Source organism: Carettochelys insculpta, chromosome 18, assembly GCF_033958435.1.
Source record: "Carettochelys insculpta isolate YL-2023 chromosome 18, ASM3395843v1, whole genome shotgun sequence".
Lineage (NCBI taxonomy): Eukaryota > Metazoa > Chordata > Testudines > Carettochelyidae > Carettochelys > Carettochelys insculpta.
Window position 1 is genome coordinate 27,787,470 of NC_134154.1, and position 27,890 is coordinate 27,815,359.

Here is a 27,890-nt window from a genome sequence, read left to right on the forward strand (position 1 = left end):
AGTTGATCCAATACACTCAATTTCTAACATGCCACTTACAGGGAATGAACCCCCTCATCCCCCACAATAAAGTACACTCCATTCTATGCAACACTTGCCTACATAGCACAACTGTATCAAAAGAATCTAACCATTCATTCTTTTCTCTCTCTTTCTTGAAACAAAATTTTTCCTACCTTGTATATGGTATAGTGCACAAGAGGCCAATGCTATTTGCACAAGCAATGGGATAACGAGCACATAATGAAACCACGGAGGTCATAGTCTCTCCAAAAGCTTCCTGGACTTGTTCCACCATTCCACCACAAGTGAGTTCTTCAATTCTGTTGGAAGTTTAATAGTTAAAATAACATCTCTCTGGGCAAGTAAAATTAAAATCACGACAACTTGAAAGAATTCATGAAAGATGTAGAAACAATTCTACACCAGATTTATATAAAAATGTAAGACATTCTATATGCTACAAAATACAGCCTTTTTGCTCTGCTCCTCAAAATGAAGGCAAAATAATGCACACAAAAATCACCATTCTGGCTCTACTGCCTAGCTGTGAAACTGGCTCCAGACACTGGAAAAAAAAAAAAAAAAAGGTTGAATTTATTTCTATAGTTACACAAAAATTTTTTGATACAGCAATCTAAATCCAGTTTTCTTATCTCATACCATGGAATCCGCTCTTTCGGATCTTATCAATTCATTTTATTAGGTGTGTGTTTAGATTTAAAATCAAACGCATAAAAGAATCTCTCTCACATGGTCCACATGCTACTGCCATTAATTCAAAATGCATTATACAACTGCTAAGAACAAAAACACCTGAACATTTTACTCCCCTCTCCCCACACACAGCCATCGGGCAGCAAAAACATACCACACACCAAATCCAAGTCTCTGCTCACTCAATTCTCCTACATCAGCAGTTCTCAGCTAACGGGTCATTAAGTGGCTAAGAGGAGGCAGCAGTTATCTGGATGTTGGGGTGAAATTCCTACGTCTTTCCCTGTCTTTAGTCATCCTCTGAGATGAATTTACTTAAATCACTTGCAGCTAATCCTGAAACAGAAGTGTCCCAAAAAACTTTACTGTACCTGTACCTTCTGACAAGATAACCACCAACAAGTGGACTCAAACCGGGGCCGTCTGGAGCTTAGTGCATAAGCCTCTACAGCTTTTTGGCTCAAACTCGTGGGGATTGGTTCACTAGCCCATGTAGTGGAATCTCGACCACTTACAGAGAGAAAGAATGAGTCTCCTCTGCAGTGTTAGCTGAGAGCCAGCTGGCTTTGAGCTCCAACTGTAGAGCTCCTGCACTAAGATTCAGAGGTTCCAGGCTTCAGACCCTCTGCTGGCAGTTACAATAGGACCTAGCAGTTTTTTGAAGTACCGTGGGAAATATTAAAAGGAATTCCAAGATACCTCGTAAGAGGGCTGTTCATAATATAATATAATATAATATAATATAATATAATATAATATAATGTCTGAGAACTTGTGCCCTAGTCATGGAAAGACAGTCATCTCGTTGGCTGCTGTTGGTGTAACGCAGTACAACTCCTTGTGCATGAAGCACACCATTCAGTCCCAAGTTTAACAAAGTTCTCAGGAACAACTTACCTTGGTCCGCCTTGAAGTACCATCGTCACTGGACCCACAAGATGTGTAACACCACCAACCCGAACGGCTGCTGTTAGGAGCTCTCTCATATGCACCAGTGCTTGTTTCCTCGTGTTCCCACGACGCCACCTGGTCTGAGCAGCTAACAGAAAACTGCTACTGGATACCTAATAAAGAATTGTCTGCGTTTTACTACATAAGCCCCACACTGGTATCTTTCAGCTTAGATTAAAAATGGACATTATGTACATTTGTGCTCAAGTATATAAAGATTTAGCATATTGAATGCGACATACCGCTTGATCAGGATTGGTCCCAATGAAGGCAAACAACTGTCCTAGCAAGACACTGTACGTAGGTTTATCTCTGCTATCTTCGACGGTCAAAGACTGAAGAAGAGTAAAAGAGCTACTTCTATGACTAGTAACGTGGCGCCGCCTATGGGAAAACAGCACTTCTTATTAGAGAATTTCAAAATGGACTCATTAACGAAAAAATTTCTTCTTAAGTCCTGGTACATTACAGAAATACAGAATGTACTTTCAGGTGTTGCACACAGCAGTTCAGTGACCAGCATCTGCATACCTCTGGCTTGATCTAGTGAACTCCAAATCTTCATTTCCAATCATTTCTAGGTCAGAAGGTGCTGACATGCTACGAAGGAAGACAGGCTGGCGGACAGCATGAGATATCACTTTCGTTTCAGATGCTGACTTACAGGCTGCAATGTTATAAAACAAAGTTCTGTCACTGCTGGTTTCTTCGTTTCATTTTTACAGCCAGTTTCTAGGTTAAGGCAACCTCTGATATAAAAGGTTATGGTAGATGAGCTACCAACCTTCTTACTTCACACCATCTAATAATAGTTTCATAATGAAATACTTATAATGTGAGATTGTTATATTCCAGTATCCCTCAGCCAAATCACCTCTGATTCCTTTCTTTTCTCATTGATAAATGATTCTAGATTCTGCAACCAGAAGACTAATTACTATATTTTTAAAAATAAGCTATATAATGTAGAAATTAAAAAGACTAACATCCTATGTTTGCAATATAATTGTTATTCATGCTTGCAAATGCCCCTTTTTGGTTTTGAAATGAGTTAACTCCATTCACAGAGCTATGCTGGTAACACGGTGGCACTGGTATGCATATAGTAAACAAAAGCATAGTTCAATACTCCTAGAAACAAATGCACAGTTTGTTAAAGTGGAAAAGGAAAATTAGGTAGGGAAATGTGATTAAGGGGCATTACAGTAGATTAATTAAAAGTGTTGTTTATATTCATAGCAAACATTCAGCATTAGTAATCAGATGCACTATAAATTGATACCTGGTGTCTCAGCAGGGGTACCAGATATACTTCTTGTAAGACCAGCTTGTGCTGCAATAGTAACATGCAACAGCAGTTCTGCTCTATTCATTAAGCTCTTTACCAGTGTTTTTGTTTTAGCCAAGGGATGTGAGGGTTTCTGAATCAGAGAATTGACTTCTTGAAAAAATTTCTCTCTAAAAAGGTGAATGAAAAACCAGTATAAGTTTCTTTGTTCTTTATGCCTCCTGACAGAACATATCTAAATGGCTAAAGTTTTAATGATGCCCATCTTGTAAGCCTTACTTTTTTTTTTGAGTTAAGAAACATTCATGTAGCAAATAGACAAAAAACAGGATTCTTCTTCCTCCCTCCCCTTTACATGATTTCCAGAAATAGTTATTGGTATTTGTGTCTCCAGCATGTCAAATATTGAGGAACTTGGCTGTTCTCAAGATGACCCTCTTTATGCACGGTTACCAGCAATTTGGAGAGGATTTTTAATGCTATTTTCCAAACAATCAAGTGAAGACTTCTGTTTCACTATGGTAGGTAAAAATCACAGGAGACCTTTCACACAAAATTTAGGCCTTGATTTGGAAAGATGCTTAATCACAGGCCTAACTTTAAACCTGTGGGTAGTCTCACCTAAGTCAGTACGGCTGCATGGGATTGAAGTCATGGATATACACTAAATTATTTCATATTTGGCAATCCCAGGACTGGGAGGTTGTAGGATGTTCAAATATACTGGTTAACAGAGAGCAGCTGGGGGAGGCACAGGTTGGGGTCAGGAGGCCCCCCAATAACAAAGTTCAGCTCCTCCCATCCCACAGCACCAGCTCCCACTCAACAAATCCGATCCCACATGAAGGAGGAAGACACATCCTAGGAGACACAAAGCCACAGGATCCATGGAGATGGGCAGGGGACCCTGCTGGCAGCTCCACAGTTGGCAGCCTCCTGGGGCACAAAGCCCCACCGGCAGCCCCAGTCTTTGGAAACCTGGCTGGGTGGCACAGAGCCCTGCTAGCAGCCCCAGGGCTAGAAGCCAGCGAGGGCATGCAGCTCCTCCAGCAGGTCCAGTCCCAGTGACTTGTCTGGGAGCCAGCAGGGGAGTGTAACATCGGGAGCAGCTTCAGCCCCAGGGACCCACCCAGGGCAACCATGGCAGTCCTGGGCCTGGGAGCCCCTCCAGCAGCTCTGAGGGAGGCAGGCAGAGGGCTCAGCAGGCCAGCCCCAAACGGGTGGGGTGTTGCTTGAGCGCTCAGTTCTGCTCTCAGAAGGAGAAGTGGCATCAGGTTTGTGCCAGTTATTTCAGAGTGCCAGCTGAATGAATACCAGATAAAAAAGTTTACTGTACTTAAGAACCTCACGTGAATCAGGACTTAGAATGCTCAGCTAACAGATCCAGTTACTAACCTCAATGACAGGACCATATTCTCAAGATCGCTTCCATCAAAGGAAATTTCTTTCATTGAACATAGAAGTTCCAATTCTTTCATTTTGCTCTAGAGAAGAACAGGATGAAAGTGTATCCAATCAAGAAGGATCATGGGTTTTTTCCCTACACATATTCATTAAAAGGTGTCCATAGTTACAAATCAGGAATATGAATTACTCATAGCTAATAGCCAACTTTTTAATGCAGATAAAGACTCTGAGAAATCATAATACACTTTGGGAGCTCTTACTCTTCTGAAATTCTTAATAAAATCTACTCCAAAATCAATAGTGATTGATGTTTATGATAAACTCCTATTGTCACAATATATATGAGACACCTCAAAAGCATGTATTCTGATTTTTAGTACTAACAAACATACACATTAAAAAAAACTTAGAAAAGAGTAATTATACTGCAGCCCAATAATGCAAACATAAGATAAACTCTTATTTCTATGAATGAATGGAATAAATGCAATGCTTACCTCGTTGAAATGATAATCATAAAAGAATGGAACATTGTTTTCTAGCTTCCCATGTATGGCATCATCTACCTCATTCTGCCATCTCTGTTCCAATTCAGCTACACTCTAGTAAAAACACAAAAGTACTGAATGTACATCTGCATCCAATTATCTTAGCTTCAGTAAGAGAAAAGAGGCTTTCCAGTGCATTTTGAGTTTTTTGTTCCGTTTTTTTTTTTTAATTTCTATGTTAGTACTACCTTAAGTACTTTATAAAAGCTTTTAAGGGTTTCAAGGAGGTATACTTTAGCAGGCCTACCTGCAATTGTCTTTCCATGGCATTTAGCTTCTTAAAAGTCTCTCCCATAATTTTACAGAGCAAATCGTATTCTTCAGCATGTTCTTCCTGATACTGGAAGTTTATGAGGGACTGGAGTGCATCAACCAAGTTCAAATGCTTAATAACACATGAAACTACCATCTCCTCCATGACATCTGGCTGAATCACATCCCTGTTACAGATGGAAACCGAAGTGATCAGCAAGGACATAATTTATATTTACAGTTCACCAGCCAAGATAGTCATGATATTTTGCTTTAGGATCTATGAAACCCGCACAGAGTTGAGAATTATCTATTTCCATCTGATATTTTCTGTGCTTAATATTATTGTTGAAAATATCACACCTCAATCACTACTGAGGGACTGAAGAATATTTTTTCTTTTGTTTGCTTTTTGCATTTAACAGCACTTTGCGTACCAGTTTCAATAATAATAAAATAAAACTTAGCAAAATGGTGCTGAGGAAACAATTACTCACTTTATACTAGGTCTAAATTGGGGCCGAGCACGTCCAGATATTTCCCTGAGTTTTATCATGATTCCTGGAGGTAACCTGATTCTAGGTAGATCAAAGTAATGTCCGACAGGAGGCACTAGAACATCAGAAGGGTATGTGAATTCTTGGTCCTCATCTATAGTAAGAGGCAGCGGAGAAGGACTTGGAGTGAGGGCTGGTGATATTACCCCATTGGCCTCCACCTGCCACTGACATCTGAGAAAATAAAGATAAACAGTTGCCCATATTAAAGAGTCTTTAGTTTCTTTCTAGCTCTTACTACTCATGTTGATGAAGGCCTAGCGCAACTCCCTCCTTAAAAATGTTGTATCTGGCTTTATTTCAGAACGTGACAAAAGAGAGAGGTTGGTGCTTCATAACGGTGGGACACAGCACACACTGAAACCAATGGCAATTGTGCCACAGACATAAACAACAGGATACAAATTGTAATGCATAAACTCGATGCAGTCTACACAGCGTCAAATTTTGATACATCTTTCATCCCAAGGTTGCACTGAACTGTCACTGGTCAAAGTTAGGAACAAAACGCAAATCAAACCAAAATCCCGCAGTGCAGAGCATGTCTCTCTCATGGATTATGACTACCGTCCTCTCCAGAAGACATTGGGCTAACAAGAGAAGCTCAAAAAAGATAACGAATGCAAATCAAGTCCATAATTTGTACTGAACGACCTCACCACACTTTGGGATCTGTGAAGACCCTGGATCACATGTGTCACTGAAGACAAGTGGTGGCTTTATTTAGGGCAGCATTTCTGGAAGCATTTTTGAAGGTTTGCCCCAGTTGTCCCTCAGTGCCCAACCTTTTCAGAAGAGTCCACTGTGACCAAGGTCCTAGTTTGTGGCTCCTAAAAAGCTTCAAAAAATGCTGCCAGAAATGCTGCCCTAAATAAAGCCACCACTTGTCTTCAGTGACAGATTACACCGTTCTGAAACTCGCTAATTTAAAGAAATGTTTGTAAACAGATTATTCAAATGTTCGATACTTTAACCCATTTTACAATATGTGCTGTAACTTACTAAACACACAGAACACAAATTTACCATTTTATATTCTAAGGAAATATTTGTAATTCAAGCAATGCTTGGAAGTAAGTCAAGCCATTAAAAATGTCCCAATTTATTTAACTAGCTAACAGCACACATTGAGAAGTGTACAATGAAACACAAACCAAATATTCAAGAACTGGAGCTAAGAAGTAACTTTTCTTAAGTATTTGGAGCTCGTGTAACTAGGGTGCTTAAAATGTTTGCTGACGTTAACACAGGAAGGCAATGAACCTGGCTACATGGAAGTTTCCTGTAAAACATAAATTAGTTTTCACAGAATACACTTTCCAATATTCACTCAGCTCTAGTAAAGAAAAGATCTATGCTTCTACTGAGATTATTTCATTTCTCTCCAGTAATTGTACAGCATGAATAGCATTGCTGAGCTAGTTGTACATGCAAATAAAAAAAGTGGTAGAACAATCTGATACGTAATAGCTGGCTTAAGCACAGCAGCAAATTTACCTTTTCTGAAAGCTATGGAGCTTCAAAATGCAATTTAAGTGAAAAGACAAGGTGAGTGAGGTAATATCTTTTCTTGGACAAACTTCTGTTGGGAAGAGAGACGAGGTTTTGAGTTACACACAGCTCTTCAGATCAAGAAGAACTCCATGTGGCTCCAAGAGTACCTCTCTCACCAACAAAAGTTGGTCCAGTAAAAGATATTACTTGGCCCACCTTGCTGCTGTAATAGTCTGGGACCCTCCCACTACCACAACTACACTGAACACAAATTAAATTCAGATTAAAAGTAACATTCTTTACCTCTGTAACAGTTTCGATCTTAAGAGTTCCTGGCATGTTTCCTCATCGTTGGTAATTTCTGGTCCATTGTATAATATCCTTAGCATGGAGCAAGCTAACACAGAGAGGCCTAATGCCAGATCAACCAAGAAAGGCAGTCCTCCTGACACATCTTCTGAAGACTCCTGCAGTATTGACAGGGATAAACCACAATTATCAATTCTGTTCAAAGTTGATTTTCAAGCAATCTACTTCAAAATATGCCATACATATCACAGAGTCATAAAGACTCAAACTCTGACAACATTATTTATTTTTTACTTAGAGAACATTACAAATCAGTGGAGCAAAATCCTCCATATACACAGCTTCAAGTTGCGCGTAACTCACTTTAATGTGAGTTAAGTGCAACTTGATGCCGCCAGGAAACTGACCAGCCCTGGGTCTGCAAGTGGAGGGGAGCTGGGAACCAGGTGGCAAGCCTGGTTCCCATCTCCCCACCCACTTGCGTGAACACTCGAGTTACATGGGGGTTGCAGGAACACAACCCGCGCGTAATTCAAGGGTTTACAGCACGCAGAAGAAATGAATTTGAATACTAGTAAATTCATGTGCTTACAAAACTGAAAACCAGATAACCCAAAGGAACTAATTATTTTTGAAGGCAGATCACCCATCATCTCTGAAAGCCCCATTTTACCTTCTCTTAGACCAGATTTTGTCTCATCTCTTGAGCACTGTGATATACATTTTTCTTCTTAGTACTTCATCCCACTTTCCTGTCCCTCCTCTCAAGTCTGGTCCTTTTCTCTGTCCTAAAACCATTACCTATTTTTTATACCTCTGATGTCCAGCTTATTAGTAGATACTCGACCCCTCGCTGCCCATGGTATTTATGTTCTGCAAGTCTGGACGGATATCTAGTGGCCTTCCACAAGTTCAGCATCACTTCATAATAGACAAGGGGAAAGTACTTAGAATTGTCACCCATTGTTCTAAAGCCTAATCATACTACAAACTGTGCTGGATGACACACAGTCAATGAAGTGAGAGATCTAAGACAAAAACACCCTTACGTCGTAAAGAAATGGCCATCCGAACAGCTATTCTGTAAACCTGAGTCCAACATCTATGTTTTTCATAAGTACAACCACATTTTTCAAATGTAAAATAACGTATGCAATATAAATCAGAAATTTGAGTGCATCGAAGAACATTGGTCGTAATGACAGTACCTGTGCTCGGACAGTACAAGCGAAGCCCCACATAGCTTTGTCCGGAGTGTTGTGTTCCCGGCCACTCCTCATTTCAAAGGAGAAGGTGACTGTATCCCCTTCCACCTTAAATTTTGGAGGGAGGGAGGAGAGGAAAAAAAGACACTTAAAACAAGGCAAACAGGCTTTTTAAAAAAATAAAACTGGCTTATTTTATGGATTAATTTTTAAAATAATGACAGTTGCTTTATTTTAAGAATTCTCTATTTCCAATTATGTATGTTAATTAAGCTCTTCCCCTTTTCATGCAAATATCCATTTGTGATTTCATTTTGGTTAGGGTTTGCTGCTCACTATCTATAGAGGGGCAAAGGAAAGATTCTGTCGCTATGGTTACAATTACAGGCAGCAGAGGAAGACAAATTTCCAACACATTTTGTTCTTTATTTTTTTGGTAAGGTGATAATCACCAGCTCCTTTCCTGTGGCCAAGGAGGTAGGTTACCTCTCTAGGTAGAGGAAGATAGTGAAATAACTTCAGTAAACAGCAGGGGGTGCATCAACCAAGGATTGAACAGAGACTGGGTGTGGTTGGCCCTTTACAAAAGCAGTTTCTCTGCTGACAATGGGCCACAATCCCTCCCCCCCCCGCGCCCCCCCCCCAGGACTGAACTGGCTTGTTTTCTCCTCTCGATGTTCACTACTCCACACTAACTGCTGATAATGGGCCATTTTCACCCTGACTGAATAGACCTTGTCAGCTCTGTCCCTCCCCTTTACTGGGACCCACCCCCTCTTTAAATCCTCCTCTGGAACCCGCACTCATGCATCTGATGAAGCGGGTCTTTGCCCATGAAAGCTGACGCTCCAAAATATCTGTTCATCTATAAGGTGCCACGGGACTTCTTGTTGTTTTTGAAGATACAGACTAACACGGCTACCTCTCTGACACTAGACAAAATAATGTTATCTGCATTAATCTGACCCATTGGAACAGTGTTCCTAAGGTTAGAATGTCCAAGTTGCAAATCAATGCACAGCTTGTCTAACTGACCAACCGCCTCTCATTTTCTTTTTTGACAATGTCATACATTTCATCAAGTACATACTCAATTTTAGGCAGGATAAAACTCAATTATGCATCATCAAAACTAAATAAGGACAGTTATAATACAGAAATAAGAGAGAACATACTGAATACGTTCTAAGTTCGGCACTTGTGATAGACCTCTGGGAATTCTATAGAAATCTGAGATTCTCAGAAATCTACTTCTTGTTAACTGTCTGTTCCCTAAAAATATTAACTAATTTTAAAAACTAGGCAAATGGGTACGAGAGCAGAAATTGTTACATTTAATATTTCCAGTGGCTTGTGTGCTGTCCTACAACTACGTCCCTATGGCCTTTGAGACCATTTTCACAGCTTCAAGGTCAGCAGTAACTTTCGCTATTCATGGGGAATGATAATTTCCTGAACGTCTCTGAGATGGGCGGTGCAGTTCTTTCCTGCTTCTCCTACAATATGAGCAACTGTAAAGTTGTATGGGGTCAGACTCCAGTGCTACAAAAATAAAGAGTTAAAAATAATCTCTATGCAATTTTCAAAAAGGGACTTTTCTTTGTGAAATATTGTTGGATTGTAATACTGTACCTTCACTAAGTCTTTCGGCCAACCCGTTCCTAAGACACTACGGCTGCCATATCCCAGTGTATTGCCTCCATACTCAGCAACCTTCCTACTGTTTGTGTTAGGACCAGCATAGATCACCAACTTCAAAACATAAAATACACTGTTAGACTGTAAAAGAAAAACAAAAAATCTAATAATAATACTTAGCACGTACACAGCGCTTTATAACTTCAAAGCGCTTTCCAAACATTAAGAAACAAATCCTCACAACAGCCTTGTGAGGTAGATAGGCATCCAGGTAAGTATTATCCCCATTTTACAGATGAGGAAACTGAGGCAAAGAGGGTTAAGTGACTTGCCTAAGGTCACACAAAGTTGGTGGCAGAATTTGGAACAGCAAACAGGAAGTTCCTAGCTCTCAGAGTCCCATGTTCAGTCCATTAGAACATGCTGTCTCTCTAGATAAAGGTCTGGATCCTACTCATTTTGAAGTTGGGAGTTAACAATTTGCAAATTTAAAAGTGTTTAAAAGTTACTGGTGACAAAACCAGTAAGACCTAGATCTAGAAGTAAGTCTAAAATTAGGTACCATTGGATTCAAACTACAATGTTAGAGAATACACAGGAACACTTATGAAGCAATGTGAGTTGCTCTTCGACTACATCTCAAATAGGGGTGCTATTTCATTAGCTATATTCTTAAAATTGAAAAGACATTCATATTAATCCATGTAAACAAGCCATTTATAATCAGAAACATATCCTTTCCAGTTCTGCCCAGTTTGAACAAACTGTGCTGATCTACAAAGGAGACAACTTAATTACAGAAATAAGGAAAACTGGGTGAGAGGGAAAAAGGAGAATGATCTCAGTAAGTTTTATAATCAAGAGGAATAATCTAAGCAGTCATGAAATGGATGTCAACTGGGGATGACGGGCTGGGTTTCAGCAGAAGGTAACCTTTCTGAGGGTTACCACATTTCTGAGGGTTATCACTCCCACTGAATTACCACCACCACATTTGGGCACTTTAGAAGAAAAGTTCTGTAAGGAACCTAATTCTTTAGGATCTACCAGACTAAGTTTTCTGTTAGACAACAGTGACATTCACTGTCTAAAACCAAGGTCTAAAAAGGTCCTTTGTAAACGTTTAGCCCATAATTTCTCTAATCTTATTAAGAAGAGATCAGAAATTATCTCCCATGGAACTCAGAAATGGAAAAGATCATCCAGTCCAATTTCCAGGCAGCTCTCACTCATAATCTAACCTAGTTTTACAGGGGCTAAGAGATGAGACTGACATCCTTCCCCTAAGAAGTTATTCACAGCTATCTACTACCCCAAAATTTCTTCTCAGCTCTAAATTCTAGGATCCCAAGGACAATCAGACCTTGTGAAATTACAGTATGCTTGTATTGCTGTCAACAGAAACCTCCAGCATCATCCACATCACTAGTGATAAGGTGTGATGGATGAGGAGGAGCAGAGATGATGAAAATGAGAAACATTAATGAAAAAAGCCACACAAAAAGAAGTTTCTGTACTGGCCCTTGCTTACCTTATCATAATCATACTGTGAAGAACATCGACTATCAAATCTAAGATATAAACAGCGGGCTCCAGGAATATGTACAGTTTCTTTAAACTTGTAATTGTCCCTGACAGGATGTACTGTTTCTACAGTCTTCCCAGCAGCCCAGGGAGCTGGGATCTTCAAGCCAGTCAGAAAACCTGGCTCCTCTTTCTCTTCTAGAATTCTGAAATCACAGAAAAAACAAGGTAGTACTGAAGATGTACACAAAGTGTTTTGTATTATATATTCAACCACCACCATAAAAGGTTTTTAAAAGCCTAATAATTACCTTCAAGTTATTAACAGCAAACAAAATATACATCTAATCACTATAAGCAGGTATGTTGAGGGTTCAACCTGAGCTCTTTACATTATAACAAAAACTTGTCAAGCTGTAATCAATAAACTTGGTTATTTCACAGTTTTAGAAGGCTTCGAAAGCTTTGGAAAAATATATCCAACAAGTAATGTATTGTACTACAAAGTGGTTCAAGTCGCCCAAGGTTAATACTTGATAAAAGAGAAAAGCATAATGAAACATACATGCAATATTGTATTCAAAACTTAACACAGATTTGAATGAAAAGGAAGCTGTTGCATTTCACATAGCTCAAAAAACAGCTTTCAAAACCACCACTGCTTTAAAAGTGCCAATTTGAGCAGTTAATTGTGGCATTGAACAAAACTTCCACATGATAGCAGGATTTAAATTGAGTTCACATTCTTTGCATCTGTGACCTCAGATTTAAAAACAGGACTAGAGATAATTACATTTTGCCCTTTACTACTCAAAATCACAATGAACTGAAAATACCCTAGGCTGCTACAGTACATAACATTTTGCTACACAGCTCTCTACAATTCTATACATTGACCTGGGGCTTAAGCATGCAGAAATCCTTTTCAAAAGCTAGAAAGAGTGCTCCCACGTGTGATAACTCATCTAAACTTTCTACTAGACTCATTGTTCAACTCTTTATAATAAATTATTTCATTTAAAAAAAATAAATGCACTTTGAAGAGTCCCTTGTTATGTAACACGACTTTGTAGATTCAGGCTATTGTGATGCTGACCCCGCCCGATTCCTTGCTCCCATGAGTCTCTCTTTAGCAATGGTCAGGCCAGGAGTAACATAATTACAAAATGGGGGCTTTAAATATAAAAGTAATGAATATTGGGAGTAAGGGGCAGTCACCTCTCATCAGGGAACAGCTTGCCCTTCTGCTCTGATGTACCACTGGGGGAACTGCCCACCTCTGAGAAAACTGGAGACTGCGTTTTAAGCAACAAGGCCGTCTGCAATAAACACAAACAACTTTAACAACACATGCATCTTGTTTCGCGGTGTACATTTCTGGAGCTTGTTAATATTATTAATGCAGTAACTTAAACTGAGTGGCATCTGTTTCTGTTACTAATGACTGCCACGCAGCAGTTCTTGAACTGAGATCCAAGGACTATTTGCTGATGGTCTGCAGAGAGCTGATTGGAAACACGTTACCAGCTCTTCTCATTGTTTCTAATGGCTAAATCACATTTTTTAAAAAAACCTAAAAATAAAATTAAATGCTTTCCTATTATTACTTCTCCATATAAACTGCTATAGTTACCACAGGGATATCGTGAAATGACTCATGCTAAGGGACGTATGAAAGTCTCTTGTAGGATAAAATCCTCACCATGAAAGTCTGGGAATCCTTGCAAGAACAAATGAAGGGAAAAGTTGTCTCAGTTAGTATAGCTGTGCAAATACCATTACAAATCAGAAAATTCTCTGTTAGTAATATGGAGAAGTCTGCTGCTAGCTAGAAAATACAAGGACTTGATCTTTTCATTCTAGACTTTACAATGTGTTTCCTGGTATGTAAACAGCACAGGGACAGCTTTGATTCAAAATAACCAGTGGTTAATTCATAAAACATTTTTATCAATCTTGGTACTGTGGAAAGACAACACCAACAGCACAGGTCCTTTTGGGGAGCTCCAAGCAATAGTATTTTTCTTTAGTCTTGATATTTTAAGCTGGTACCCTTCATGACAATACCATTGGTAGTTCAATAGCTGTATGTCCAAATTTGCTTTTAAAATCTATACTGCCGTCCACTGTATGAAGGCCTTACCTGACTGGTATAAAGTACCAGCTGTACCAGCTGAGGCATTAGTGCATCGGCCATGGTTAGTGTCTGTAAATTTGGGTGCATCAGAGACGTCAGTAATACTGGAAGCAGGTGACCAAGCATAGTAGCCTTAGTAACTTGTTCCAGGCCTTTTAACCTGCAACAACAGTCAAAAGTACAAACTAGCAATTCTTTCCCAGAATGCCTTATTTATATTTAAAGAAATGAGTTTAATACCAAATCAGATTGCATAAGTAAATTATTCAAAGAGCAGCTACAAACTTGCCAGCGTACTGAGAAAAAGCTTTCTATTTTAATATTTACTGAACCCACCATCTTTTCTAACATATGATAAAGTTCCCTCACAGTCTTTTCTGTTAAGCAATTCCCATTAAGCAATGAGAGCCCTAGACATCTTGCTGAATGGTAATTAAATTATTAATTTACTGTAGTGCCCAGAGACCGTGGTTGGGATCAAGGCCCTAGTGTGCTATTCAATGTACCAACATAAATGTACATACAGGGCACTAGCCCTGAACATAAAAGTGCTGTAAGGCATCTGTCTCCAAGGCCACATAGAAGTAAAAAATCCACAAAAAAAAAAAAAAACAAAAAAAACCAGGTCTGTAGATATGACGATAAGACAGCAATCCAAAACAGGGATGTATTCCAAAAACACAACACAGACCTTATAGGTGCAGACAGAATATGCAGCTCAAAGGCTAGAGCCTGAAACTGGAGTTTTCCTAGAAAAGCCTTCTTCATTCTGGATATTTTATATTACTTTTTCTTTTAGACCTAACTCTTCCTTTTTTCAAAATGGAAACATTTGCAAAACCCTCATTAAGACTGAAGGATTTTTTTCCAGAACCAGCTTTCACTTCCTCCTTGAAGAAGGAGGGCAGAGGGTGCTGCTTTCATGATATATGAAGGATATTAGAGCAGCACCAAGGAATGTAATAGATACAAATATCTTTGCCAAGGAAATCTTTAGAACATAAAGAACCTAAACTACAGAATTTCCTGCAGGATGGATTCCAAAAGGGTGTTGGCAATTAAGGTTGTTTACATTGTTTATCATGTTTATGGTACGTAGCCAAATACCTGGACTAATTATAAAGCTAATGAGACATGATTCTGGAGAGTTTTGGTTAATCTGTTTATTATGTTAATAGGACTGAAATCAGTTTATGGAAAACCTGATTCAAAGCTCTATTAAAGACAATGGCCTTAGGAATACGAAAGGATAATTCAGACTAGGAAATAGCTCCTAACTGTTCAATAATTTGATCATGAAATTAAAAAGAAAAACAAAGAGAGGTAAGAATTCTGATACTATTAGCTACCCTTTACTAAACCAGCAACGAAGGGTCCTGTGGCACCTTATAGACTAACAGAAAAGTTTTGAGCATGAGCTTTCGTGAGCACAGACTCACTTCATCAGATGCTGGTCTTGGAAATCTGCAGGGCCCAGGTATAAATAAGCCAGAGCAAGGGTGGGAATAACAAGGTTAGCTCAGTCAGCAAGGGTGAGGCTTACTACCAGCAGTTGATCTGGAGGTGTGAACACCAAGGGAGGGGAAGCAGCTGTATTCAGAAGCAGCTTCCCCTCTCTTGGTGTTCACACCTCCAGATCAACTGCTGGTAGTAAGCCTCACCCTTGCTGACTGAGCTAACCTTGTTATTCCCACCCTTGCTCTGGCTTATTTATACCTGGGCCCTGCAGATTTCCAAGACCAGCATCTGATGAAGTGAGTCTGTGCTCACGAAAGCTCATGCTCAAAACTTTTCTGTTAGTCTATAAGGTGCCACAGGACCCTTCGTTGCTGTTACAGATCCAGACTAACATGGCTACCCCTCTGATACTTTACTAAACCAGGTGGCTCATACAATGGGCAGCAGCACATACTTTTCAGACTAAAAGTATGAATTCAGGTTGCCTTACCTCTGCTCTCTGTCCGAAAAGTCACTATTTATAAGAGCTGTAGTGACCTGTTGCAGCATTTCTAAAACTTCATCACATCCAGTTAGGATTTGTGTAGCAAGAGCCAAAATACTGGTCTTTAGTTCCTAGGTACAAAACATTATACATTAAAACTTAAATGCCTAGAAAATAAATAAAATGATGGGTTTCCAAATTAAATAATGATAATATGACCTGGCAGCCTATGGCAAGTGGATTCATTCAAGACTTGAATGAGATTTGTAAGACTAGGGCCTAAAGTGCTGGGAGAAACTGGGTGCACTTTACAGGATGTACATGCAGTTTCTAGGGAACGATGGAGTCCCCAGTCCAGCACAGGAAAGCAGTCAGCCAATGTACTGCTATGGTGACAGAATATCCTAGAAGGTATGAGGATAACTGTAGAGAGAAACTGAACAATGAGAACATGGGTGAATAGTGAAAAAGACAGACAATAGCATTGACACATTTAGTATTTACTCACTAAGCTTGAACATAAACAGTATTAGATAACAAGCATACAAATGCCTACAAAAAGCAGCAGACAGAAGCAGCCCGATGACATTATCAATACAATTAGTGAGATAGGAGTTACAAAAACAACCTGAGCACTGGGATAAAAGTGACAATTATCTACCAACAGCGCTACCCCAACAGCAGTGTAAAGGTAGACAATTCAGTAAACCTCAAACCAAACTATCATCATCCCCAGACCTCACCCTTCCCTTTCCCCAGCTCCTTCTGGTACAGAGATTAAAAACGAGCCTAGCAGCAGGCTCTGAAAATTAGCAAAGTCATGCTGTTAGAGCTCAGAGGAAAGACCATTCCGTGTGAGTTTTGTAGTTAAAAAACAGCAAAAATTTTATGAGTGAAGTTAAAAATTATAGGTGGCCAAAACATTTTCTGAAAGCAGTAAGTTTACATATAAAAATCTCTGAAGAGTTGATACTATCTAAAATTGCATTCCAAAGCTAGTTTAAATATGAAATGAAAAAAATACATGAACTCCAGAAGACACCGTTGTTTCTTTAATAACCAAGGATGAAACGCCTTTACGTAAAATTTCAGAAGGGATGATCTGGTGGATTCTAATCATATAGTATCAAACGAAACTATACAAAGAACAATCCTAGATTCTAGCTGAACTATGGGAAAATAATGACTTCCACTGTGTGAAACAAAAAAGCAGTTCTGTAGGACTTTAAAGACTAACAAAATAATTTATTAGGGGATGAGCTTCCATGGGACAGACCCACTTCTTCAAATCTGGAAAATTCTGATAAATGAAAACAGAGATGAAGAGAATTAAACAGAAAGATAAAAAGAAAAAAAAAAGGAATAAACACAGAAAATCAGCTAGATAGGACAGAAGGAATGGAGGGGGAAGAAAATACTTACTGCCAGTGTTTATTATGTTAAGTGGGCTGCCTGGGATCACTACAAATATCAAAGAAGGGGAAACTATCTTTGTAATGTGTAAGGTAATTGATATCTTTCTTGAGTTTGAGGTGTAAAGTGTCAAACATGATAATGAAGTCCAATTCAGATGTCTCCCTTTAGAATCTGCTGTTAAAGTCTCTTTGTAGAATGCAAGTTTTTAAGTTTTGACTGTTACAACATGCAAGGTTGAAATGCTTACTGACAAGTTCATGTGTACTTAGATGCTTGATGTCTGATTTGTGTTCGTTCATTCATTCTTTGGAAAAGTGATTGTTCAGCTTGTCCAATATATATAGTAGAGGGGCATCGCTGGCACACAATGGCTTATCACATTGGTGGAAGTACAGAAATATGAGCTTCTGATCATGTAACTGACGCGTTTAGGTTCAGTGATGGTGTCGTCAGTGTAAATATGGGGACAAGCTGGCAATGGGGGGTTTTTGTTGCCAGGAAAAGTTACAGGCTTAGCATTTCTGTAGTGTGGCATATGGTTGCTTGTGAGAATTTTCTTGAGGTTAGGTGGTTGTCTGCAGGAAAGGACAAGTCTGTCACTCACTATGTAACTTCCTCAACGCAACAAAAACTGACAACACAAACAGATTCTACCAGTAAGTTGCACTGTTGAAACATAACCACTGTCAGGAGAATGCTGGCCGTAGGAAACAGTACTAGAATAAAACTCGGTGTTTACCTGTACCTTCAATGTCTCTCCCTGCAAGGAGTTGTCACTGTCATCATTTTCATCAGGTTTAATCAAAATAGTATTACTCAGAAGATGGTTCTGTACAGCCATGAGATACCGCAAGCATGAAGATGCAGCCTTTAATACAAATAAGCACATTTTCCATTATCTGAACTCTTTAAATCAGACTGGGCACAGGCAATCCTTGTACTTTTTCCAAGTATAAGAAAAGAAAACAAGCAGGGGAAAAAGTTCGAGAAAGGTACAAAATTCCTTCTATTGAACAGACTGTCTCCAAGTTACGCAGTTCTTGTTAAATCAGTTCATTCATAAGCAAAGGCTGGCAGATCTTGTGAGCTAACAAGTAGGTGAAACATTTAAAAAGAATAAAGCATCATAAAACACTATATTTGTTTCAAATTTAGTCATAACTAAACATTAAATGTTTATGTGTATATATGATGCAGCGTTTATTGTAAAGGTAATGCTGCCTTAATATAAGGTCTCACTGCACAATTCAACCAGGAAACTTTTGCGGAAAAGAGACAGAGTTTCTGGTGTCCATTCATTCTTTTGCACAGGGACTGTCCAGCTTGCCAGCAATGCCCCTTCTGCCATGTACATTGGACAAACTGGACAGTCTCTGGGGGGGAGAGTCAAAGGCTGCTTCTACACATGCCAGTAATGATGCAATGCGAAGGAGGCTAATGAAGCACTAATGTGTATATTCAGTGCCTCATTAGCATAATGGCAACCACGTGAACTTTGAAGTGCAGACAGCAAATTGCAGATTGCCAGCATAGATGGGGGCAGCTTTGAAATAAGCATCCCGCTTCGACAATCTCTTACTCCGATCTAGTTTTGTGGGACTAAGGGAATATCAAAATGGCATGCTTACTTCGAAGTTGTCCCCATCTATGCTGTATATCTGTAATTTGAAGTCTGCACTTTGAAATTCGCGAAGCTGTCATTATGCTAATGAGGCGCTGAATTAGCCTGTCATTAGCCGGCTTCAAATTGCCTCATAACCATGCCATCTCCGACGGGAGGTGGCGTGTGTCGAAGCAGCCAAAGAGTACAGGTCAATGAGACCAAAATGAGAATTAGGGTCTTAACTAACATGGTGAAGTACTTTAGCAAATATCAAAACAATAGTTCCTCAAACTTCATCCCACCTATTCCCCACTGCTGCAACCTCATGTTCCCCTACTCATTAATTGTTGTGCAATAAAATCTACGTGAATTTCACTGCTAAAAATTTCAGCTCTTTACTCATCTCCCAACTCTGAGTATAATGCAATTCCTCTCTGCATTTATGAATAATTAAGTACAACTCCACAGAGCTTTCTGTATAGTCTATTCCATTTTGTAAATCACTTTGTAAAACTTTGAATGACCTTTTATGAGAGTAAATGTTAGAAGGGAAATGTTAAGCAATAAGCCAGGGAAAATGTATCAATATGTATACCTGCTTTAACACTGTCCCCCTCTTTATTCATGATCATTTAAATTCAGAAGTATTATAGAGCTTTTATTTTTGCAACATTACGCAATTAAATATTCCAGTCCCTATTCTTTTTTCACGTCTATATTGTTCTGTTCATTATACTTCAAGAAACAGAAAAGAAAACTTGAGCAAATTCAGTATTTTCAACAAACACATTTTACTTACAGGCACAGTTGAAAGAAGCCTTTGAAATTCATCTTTGGATACAGTTTGGCACTTGGAGATTAAGATGCAAGATTCTCGAACAACAATCTTCAGAATGTAGTGCAAAAGCTCATCATTTAATCTTTAAAAATGCAGGAAAGACATGAGGAGATGCTGATGATTTATCATTAAAATTCACGACTAATACATTCAAAACACCTGAAAAATTCTTGGCAAAGTATATTACAAATGAGGCTACGCTGCTGAAAGACTGAATCAGAGATTCTCAAGCACTAATATGCTCAATGAAGGCACTCTTATATCAAAGATGTGTGAAAAAATGAAATGTCTCTTAGCACAGTATAATACATGATAGCATAGCTCTGGTTCGTTTAACATATCAGTACTTTCTGCATTCAATTTGCTCATTATACCTTCAGAAAGGCCACATAAAGTGAAGCCTTCTTTCTAAATAAAAAATAAATCCCTTTCAAACTTCAATCTTTAAGTAAATATTAGAGCTTCCTCAGGGTGATAGTTTTAGTTCTGAAGATGGACACTTAAAAAAACAGTAATATGGAGTGCAATGTTAGATAATAAAACATCATTTGCTCTCAATTAACTATCAGAGAACTGTCTCCTCCAAACCATTTTTGTAGATCTACAGAAATCTCCAAGAGTTCCATATTATTTCAAACCACCAGAGGAATTCAGTGCTCTTGGGAAACGGTCCAGTAGGTACACAAGGCTAGCATTAACTCAAAATGCAGTAACAAAGGGACCAAGTTGTTTAGGCAGAAAGTAGCTCCGTTTACTAATTATGCTGACAAGCCAACAACACAAATAAAGAGCAAGAACAGCATTATTTCACTCCACCTGTAATGATCATCATCTTCACTGCCAAATCTGTTGTTCTGAAGCTGTTCAGCTAAACTAGTAAGGATCACATCACGAAGTTGGGAGAGCCCACTATTTCTTTCTCCTATGAAGGCAGAACACAAAAAATGCTGGAGAACAGCCTTTTCCAGATGCAAACTTTCTATTCATTCATAAGAAATATTACTTACATACACAACTGACGAACAGTAACTATGCTTAAAATTTAATGGGATTCCCCACAGAGAGACAACTATTTTGGCATTTACTACATATGTAATACTTATTAAATTTTGAGACGACTCACTGATTTTAAGTTTAGTGGCAGATATCACCAATATGGGCAATAATATTTCCTTTCCATTCACATGCATATCCAAGCTTATTGTATCTACTTTAAGATGAGGTGTATGATATGGTGCTGTCCAGTGGTGCCATCACCACAGAAATGCAGATAACCAATGGCAGCACTAACATACTGATATGACTACTTGGAAGTAGTTGCATTCGCTTCTATTAATTTAAAGGCTAGGTACATAATTTCAAGACATAACATTGGATTTCTTTGTGACATGAAGGCACCACAACAATCTAAAAGGTAAAACAATCTAGAAGGATAAATGCGTGCTGGTATCATTGAAATGTAATAGCACTGGTAACATTTTTAGTTAATACAGTAAACTCTCTGATATACAGCAACCCCAGGACCTGGAGGTTGCTGGATATTCAAATATTCCGGTTAATGGAGAGCATCTGGGAAGGAGGCACAGGCAGTGGTCAGTGGCTCCCCCAATAACGAAATTCAGCTCCTCCTACCCCACCAATGCCAGCTGCCATTCAACTGCTACCCTGTTTACCTTTTGGTGGGGACAGGGGAGCCGCTTGCAGGGCAGCAGATACCTCTGCGCACTGCGAGGAGCTACTTGTGGGGTGGCAGATTCTGCTGTGCCCTGTGAGGAGCTATTGGGAGAAGGGGACAGACTTTGCAGTACAGCACGAGGAGCCTGGGGGGAGGGAGGGGGGTGCTCCTGCTCAGTTGGGGCAGGGGGGGTGGGAGCCCATGCACAGCACCTCCAGACTTGCTGGAAAATAAAAAAAAGAAGCCATGTTTGCCGGAGTCATGCTGGTCATGTGAGAGTTCCAGCTGATCAAATACCAAATGAACAAGAGTTTAGTGTGTCATCATCCTCAGCTTGTTCATCATTATAATCCCTCATGAGAGCAAGCCAATTACAATAGTCTTTACTGCCTTGGCACATAGATATATCTGAGCAGAGAAGACTGTCCTGACTACAAACAGATGACTGTGTAGTGAATGGTACAAAAGATCTTGTAGAAGCCCAGATGCATTGGACCCTTAACGAGTATAGGAAGTAGTTCACCTTCCATATTTTTCCATCCATGTTGAAGTGGTGATCCAATATCTGGTTTACTTATGTGCAGAGAGATCCAAATCTTTGTTTGCTGAGATGCTCTTCTGACAAGCTCTTCAAAACTATTCTCACATGATGAGAATTTAGTAGGGACTTGTGCCTCAATTTAGATGTCAAAAAGGACAAGCCATTCAAGTCTCTGTGGGTCTTTTCTTGCTTGTTCTAACCATAGCACAGCTACCAACTTCCTTGCAGTAAAAACTGTGACTTTGTCCAGCACCCTCTTCTAATTTGGCAAGATCTCTAACATGGTAAGCTCCCTTTGTATTGACAACATTAAACAAGCTGTGTTCCCAAGCACCAAATATGGATGAAACAGAAATCTATGTACAGGAAATACGTGCATCATAAATTGTATGGACACAACACTTGTCAGTAGGGCTGGTAATAGTACATATTTCAATCCACAAGTTATCTGTTACATGTTTGAAAAGTAGAGAAAATTAAGAATCAAAACATCTGTATTGCGTAAACTAATTCTTATAGTTTCTCTGACACCAAGGCTACGTCTACACGTGAAGCCTACATCGAAGTAGCTTATTTCGATGTAGCAACATCGAAATAGGCTATTTCGATGAATAACGTCTACACATCCTCCAGGGCTGGCAACGTCGATGTTCAACTTCGACGTTGCGCAGCACCACATCGAAATAGGCGCTGCGAGGGAACATCTACACACCAAAGTAGCACACATTGAAATAAGGGTGCCGGGCACAGCTGCAGACAGGGTCACAGGGCGGACTCAACAGCAAGCCGCTCCCTTAAAGGGCCCCTCCCAGACACAGTTGCACTAAACAACACAAGATCCACAGAGCCGACAACTGGTTGCAGACCCTGTGGCTGCAGCATGGATCCCCAGCTACAGCAGCAGCAGCCAGAAGCCCTGGGCTAAGGGCTGCTGCACACGGTGACCATAGAGCCCCGCAGGGGCTGGAGAGAGAGCGTCTCTCAACCCCTCAGCTGATGGCCGCCATGGCGGACCCCACTATTTCGAAGTTGTGGGACGCGCAATGACTACACGGTCCCTACTTCGATGTTGAACGTCGAAGTAGGGCGCTATTCCTATCCCCTCATGGGGTTAGCGACTTCGACGTCTCGCCGCCTAACGTCGAAGTTAAATTCGAAATAGCGCCCGACGCGTGTAGCCGTGACGGGCGCTATTTCGAAGTTAGTGCCGCTACTTCGAAGTAGCGTGCACGTGTAGACACGGCTCAAAAGACTCAAATGATATATTGGTACATCCAGCATGTCCACTTCCGCATGAGTACCATACAAGTCCTGGACTTCTTCAATATTTCTACTGGTGATGGACTTCACTCCATCATTGGAAAGGCCTCGGTGGAAGAGCAGTGTTTGTACTGGGCATGCTCCGACACTCTCAGCTAAATTTTGAGCCATAAATTCACAGAGAAATTTTACAAGTGGCTGCTTACTGGATGCGAAATTGAGAATCTTTTTTTCCACAGAGACACAGGATGTCAATCACTTGTCTAGTCCTTGTTGCATCCAGTGCTGTCTTTCTGCACTTTTCACAGTTAGTCATCATATTTATCACCGACCTCAATTACAGAATTAGCTTTGTCAAATCCTTTTTGGACCTGCCTCATATTCAGCAGCCCATTCACTGCATGTGTGAAATTTGTCATCAGTCATTTGTATGACTGCTACAGCATCTTGGATGTACCATTTGGTTTCTTCACTGCATTCTCGCAGCTCATGGATTATTCTAACTCATATTTACAGCTGATACCTTAATGCACCTTTGTCTATTTGTGTCACTGTTCCATCAGCAGAACAAAGGTACAGGCTGTATTGGGTGACTATGAACAGCTTCCACTGAAACATTATTATTGCATCCTGATGAGGACCAGGATCTGTTGAAAACGGGTGTCTGCTATGATTGTCCCTTCCTTGAATGTGTTCTTCTTGGCCATCTCAGCAAGTGTTTTGATGCCAGATTTCTTGATTGGGCAGCTAAAGCAGCTGTGTCTCTCCTCAGAAACAAGTGCACCTCTCACAAATATGTCTGTTCTTCGACAGCTGCTAATTTCAGGAGAGCTCCTGTACAACTGACAGTTCATGCAATTCCTTGTTGATACCCTGTTGTTCTTCAGAGCCAAATGGGGTTGTCACATGGTTGACAACATGGTAGGTAAGAGCAGCAACATGCTTTTTCCCTCTTCAGTGAAGAGGCAAAGACTTGTTTCTGGACATAAGTCCTCATTACCAGTTGTGAGAGCACTTCTTTCCCTTACAGCTTTTGCATGTTCTTGACATGGAGCTTTGTGCTGTCATCTCTAACTCTAATCCTGACCTGCGCATACAGATTCTAGAATATTTCAAAGGCTAGTACCACATGCATAAGTAATTACTAATTAAAACCTTCTACAAATGGAGAAACATTATATAAATGTGTTGGAATTCCTAACATCTGCCCACTATAGCAGGGGTGGGCAATAATTTTTAATGGGAGGCCACTCTAAGAATTTGGTAAGTGGTCAAGGGCTGCATTCTTACATGTTATTAATGGAGAGGTGCAGTGTCTGGGATGGAAGCTGGGTGCAGGAGGGAGTCTGGGGTAATGGACTGGGGTGGGGTAGAATCTGGCAGGGAGTTTAGGTGAGTGAGGGGGTTGTGACTTGGAGCAGGGCACTGGGATGGAGGAGAGGCTGCAGGTCCTGGCAGGGGATTGCGACAAGGGGCCAGAGAGAAGAAAGAGGTGCACGGATTTGAGTTATGACTGGTGGGTAAAAAGTCTGGTAGTGGGTTATGGGTGCAGAGGCTTTGGGTTACATGGACGAGGGGACAGAAGGCTGGACTATCAGAGGCACACTGTGGCTGGGAGATACTTACTTAGATGGCTCCCAGCAGACAGCCTAGCCAGTTTCTCAGCCAGGGTCCCTGACTTCCATGCCCCTGCACTGGCTGACTCTGAATGCTGAGAGTCCAGAGGAAAGCAGGTAATGGAAGCTGCAAAATTTTGCTCGGGGGGGGCAGTGCACAAAGCCTCTCCCCTCAACCCCCTGGACTGGAAGCATTTAGAGAGTTGCTCTGAGCATATAGCAGGCGTGGGGCAGGCAGGCAGCCTGGTAGAGGCTCCTGTGGGCTGGATCTCGAGGCTTGGTGGGCCATATCCGCCCAGGAGGCTGTATTTTACCCAGCCCTGCTGTCATGGAGTGTGGGCGTCACAGACGAGCGAGACTGCCATTCAGCAGGGAGAACAGAAGACTTCTTAGTCAACAGAGACACAGCATAGGCTAGACTTGTCAGCACAGCACCAGAGAACATCAGTAAAATCCATTTTGGGAAGATGGGGCTCAGAAGAGGTCCCCAAGCAGGGGCCTTGCCCACCCCCCCTTGTCTCTCCCCCCAGTCCAGACTCACTGCCTTCCAACCACTCAGTTCCCATTCAAACCAGACAGGCTCCACCTCCCTCTTTTGTTCTGTTTCTGGGAGAAACAGCCACTTCTCTGAACATAATCCCAGAAATAAAAAGTACTAACAGGAAAAAAAGACAAAACCACCCTCTCACTGTTAGTTTTTAAATTTATTTTTTCCCTCCAACGCATCATTAAGAACTCACCTTCAGTCAAGACCAACTTAAGTAGGTTATTGATTTCCACTTCACCAGGATATAGGATATTTAAGCCAGAGCTTTAAAAAAAAAAAAAGGGGGGGGGGGAAATCAAAAGACAAATTTAATACTTGTTTATAATGGGTGAAGGGAAAAGAGTTATGTTTTAATCACAGGAAACAGGACATTGAAATTCAGAGCTTACAATTGCAGAGCTATTATTCTTAGAATTATTCCATATGGTTGCCTGAATTTTTATAAGACGACATTTTGTACTGAGGAAAGATGTCCAACGCATTAACATTTAAATTACAGTATGGGTCATATAATTGCAACTGGGGTTTCTGCTAATAGTAAGTTTTTCTGTATAAGTAGAGAATTTCCCCTCTTCAGAGTCATCTGCTACCTCCTGACAAATCCTAGAGTGAACTCATCATTGTAATATACGAGAGCACAATCTTTTCTGTAATAAACAAAACAATGTCCAACACAAGATGACCTTTTTACTGCAAATCCAAACAGAATAATGTGGGTGGAGAGAGGGAGAAAGTGGCAACTCAAACATCTGGAGTAAGAACTATAGGATATGAAAGCCAGTAGCCAAGAATGTATAGCATTTACTGGTATTAAGTTTTTTAAACTCATTAACCTTTGATTCAGTACAGAACTCCTTTTTTAAACTTAGTAGAGAGCCAGAAGTGCAGTACCATTAGAACAGCACTACTATTCACAGCACCTCCAAAATAAGTAGTCTTCCCCCTCCTTAAATAGCCTGTGCCCTCTGCACAAACTGTCCACCCTATCAAGGGGCAGAGATCACCCCTGAGCACAAGAATCCGCACATAATTGCTTACAAAGTTAAAGAGCTACTATATGGACATGTTTTACCATTTTACATTTGTCTCATACCAAACGTAAGCAAATTCATCTATTGCTCATTTTAAAGGAGCAAACTGCAGCCAAGATTTCTGTAGTTTATTCCCACCAGAGTCAGTGACTCCAAGATTGATCACAGTCATTTTGAAACACAGACTTAAGTATAGCCATCACCACATGGAGAGTCAGGCCTGGTTTTAGGATAAGGTGAGCAAGGTGATTGCCTTCAGGACCCTGCACCGGGCCCTGCTGTGTGCTACCTTGGGCCCCGCAAACTCTTTGGCTAGGCTTGTGGAGAGTCATCTGCTACACAGATGACAGTACCTTACAAACACAAGGTAATTCAAATTTAAGCCAGACAAATAGTAACCTCAAAATTAACTTGTAATTTATTTTTCTACCGCAATGAAAAGAAAACCTTCCTGATCTTTCCTGATCTGCGCCTTTGCTTATGTCAACTACAATGCTCTAAGATACTTGCTGACCAAATACAAAGAATCTATTCAAATACTGTCACAACTACTTACTTGTTCTATCTGCAGTAAACACAACCAACAGCACACAGAAAACTTGAAAAGGCGTCTTTAAAACCAAAGACATTGTTATTCTCTTATGCGTTTAATGGTTGTATACAATTTTGTAACTTAATGGTTATGAGAAACGCATACAGGCTGATCTTTGGAAGATTTTGTTCTCAAGCGCTGGAAGCTTTGCCACATGAAAGCAGATTTACATCTGTGATTAGGACACCTAAGAAACACATTCCTTGCCCTTGAGTTCAACATTTGCTGATTCTCTTGATAGCCAAATGCACGTTCTCCACTTTACTATGCTCTGCTTGTTCACTCTGCTGTCATGACACACCAGAGAAGCTTCACCACTTGTAGTTCAAACAAGACAGCAGTACCAGTCAGGCTCAGTAACACAGCTCCTTCAGTGCTAGTGCCTAATGTGCTGTGGAGCTGAAGCATCTGCTTGGATAACACTGTTAAGTACTAATGGCTCAGCACAAAGCCATGAAGCTCATCCCATCCCAAGGTGCCTACACAGCCACAGGTTCTTCATCTCTGAGCACAAATCTCCTGCCACCACAGCCACTTAGACATCTTTTCTGTTCATTTCACACTCTTCCAAAATCATCCTCAAGCCACTGCATTCCCACTGCATCCCAAAACCTCACTCACTCCACTTGTTCCCACATCCAGTTCACACAGCCCCAATTTCAAACTGCTTTCTGAAACAATGCTGTAAGAACATAACGAAACAGCAGTCATGTAGCACTTTAAAGACTAACAAAATCATTTATTAGGTGATGAATTTTCATGGAACAAACCCACCTTTTTACATCAATAGCATTTCCAGTAC

General features: G+C 40.3%; 1 protein-coding gene across 6 annotated transcripts in view; it reads right to left on the minus strand.

Annotated features, from left to right (window-relative positions):
- HECTD4 (HECT domain E3 ubiquitin protein ligase 4) overlaps window positions 1-27,890 on the minus strand; it is a 132,596-nt gene that overhangs the window by 46,287 nt on the left and 58,419 nt on the right. For 3 of the 6 annotated variants that reach the window (XR_012647977.1, XM_075012386.1, XM_075012385.1), the window contains exons 14-33: window positions 25,659-25,729; window positions 20,643-20,748; window positions 19,788-19,908; window positions 18,125-18,253; window positions 15,976-16,100; window positions 14,034-14,187; window positions 13,109-13,209; window positions 11,898-12,096; window positions 10,361-10,507; window positions 8,732-8,836; window positions 7,518-7,681; window positions 5,661-5,894; window positions 5,159-5,351; window positions 4,861-4,965; window positions 4,352-4,440; window positions 2,951-3,126; window positions 2,200-2,335; window positions 1,911-2,052; window positions 1,615-1,781; window positions 177-323 (exon numbers count right to left, since the gene is read on the minus strand). Coding sequence is in view for 5 of the 6 variants with exons in the window: in XM_075012386.1 (XP_074868487.1) it covers window positions 177-323; window positions 1,615-1,781; window positions 1,911-2,052; window positions 2,200-2,335; window positions 2,951-3,126; window positions 4,352-4,440; window positions 4,861-4,965; window positions 5,159-5,351; window positions 5,661-5,894; window positions 7,518-7,681; window positions 8,732-8,836; window positions 10,361-10,507; window positions 11,898-12,096; window positions 13,109-13,209; window positions 14,034-14,187; window positions 15,976-16,100; window positions 18,125-18,253; window positions 19,788-19,908; window positions 20,643-20,748; window positions 25,659-25,729 (2,811 nt within the window). In the remaining variant the exon portion in view is untranslated. The remainder of the gene's footprint in view (window positions 1-176; window positions 324-1,614; window positions 1,782-1,910; window positions 2,053-2,199; window positions 2,336-2,950; window positions 3,127-4,351; window positions 4,441-4,860; window positions 4,966-5,158; window positions 5,352-5,660; window positions 5,895-7,517; window positions 7,682-8,731; window positions 8,837-10,360; window positions 10,508-11,897; window positions 12,097-13,108; window positions 13,210-14,033; window positions 14,188-15,975; window positions 16,101-18,124; window positions 18,254-19,787; window positions 19,909-20,642; window positions 20,749-25,658; window positions 25,730-27,890) is intronic. The other 3 variants (XM_075012390.1, XM_075012387.1, XM_075012388.1) reach the window with 3 other exon arrangements.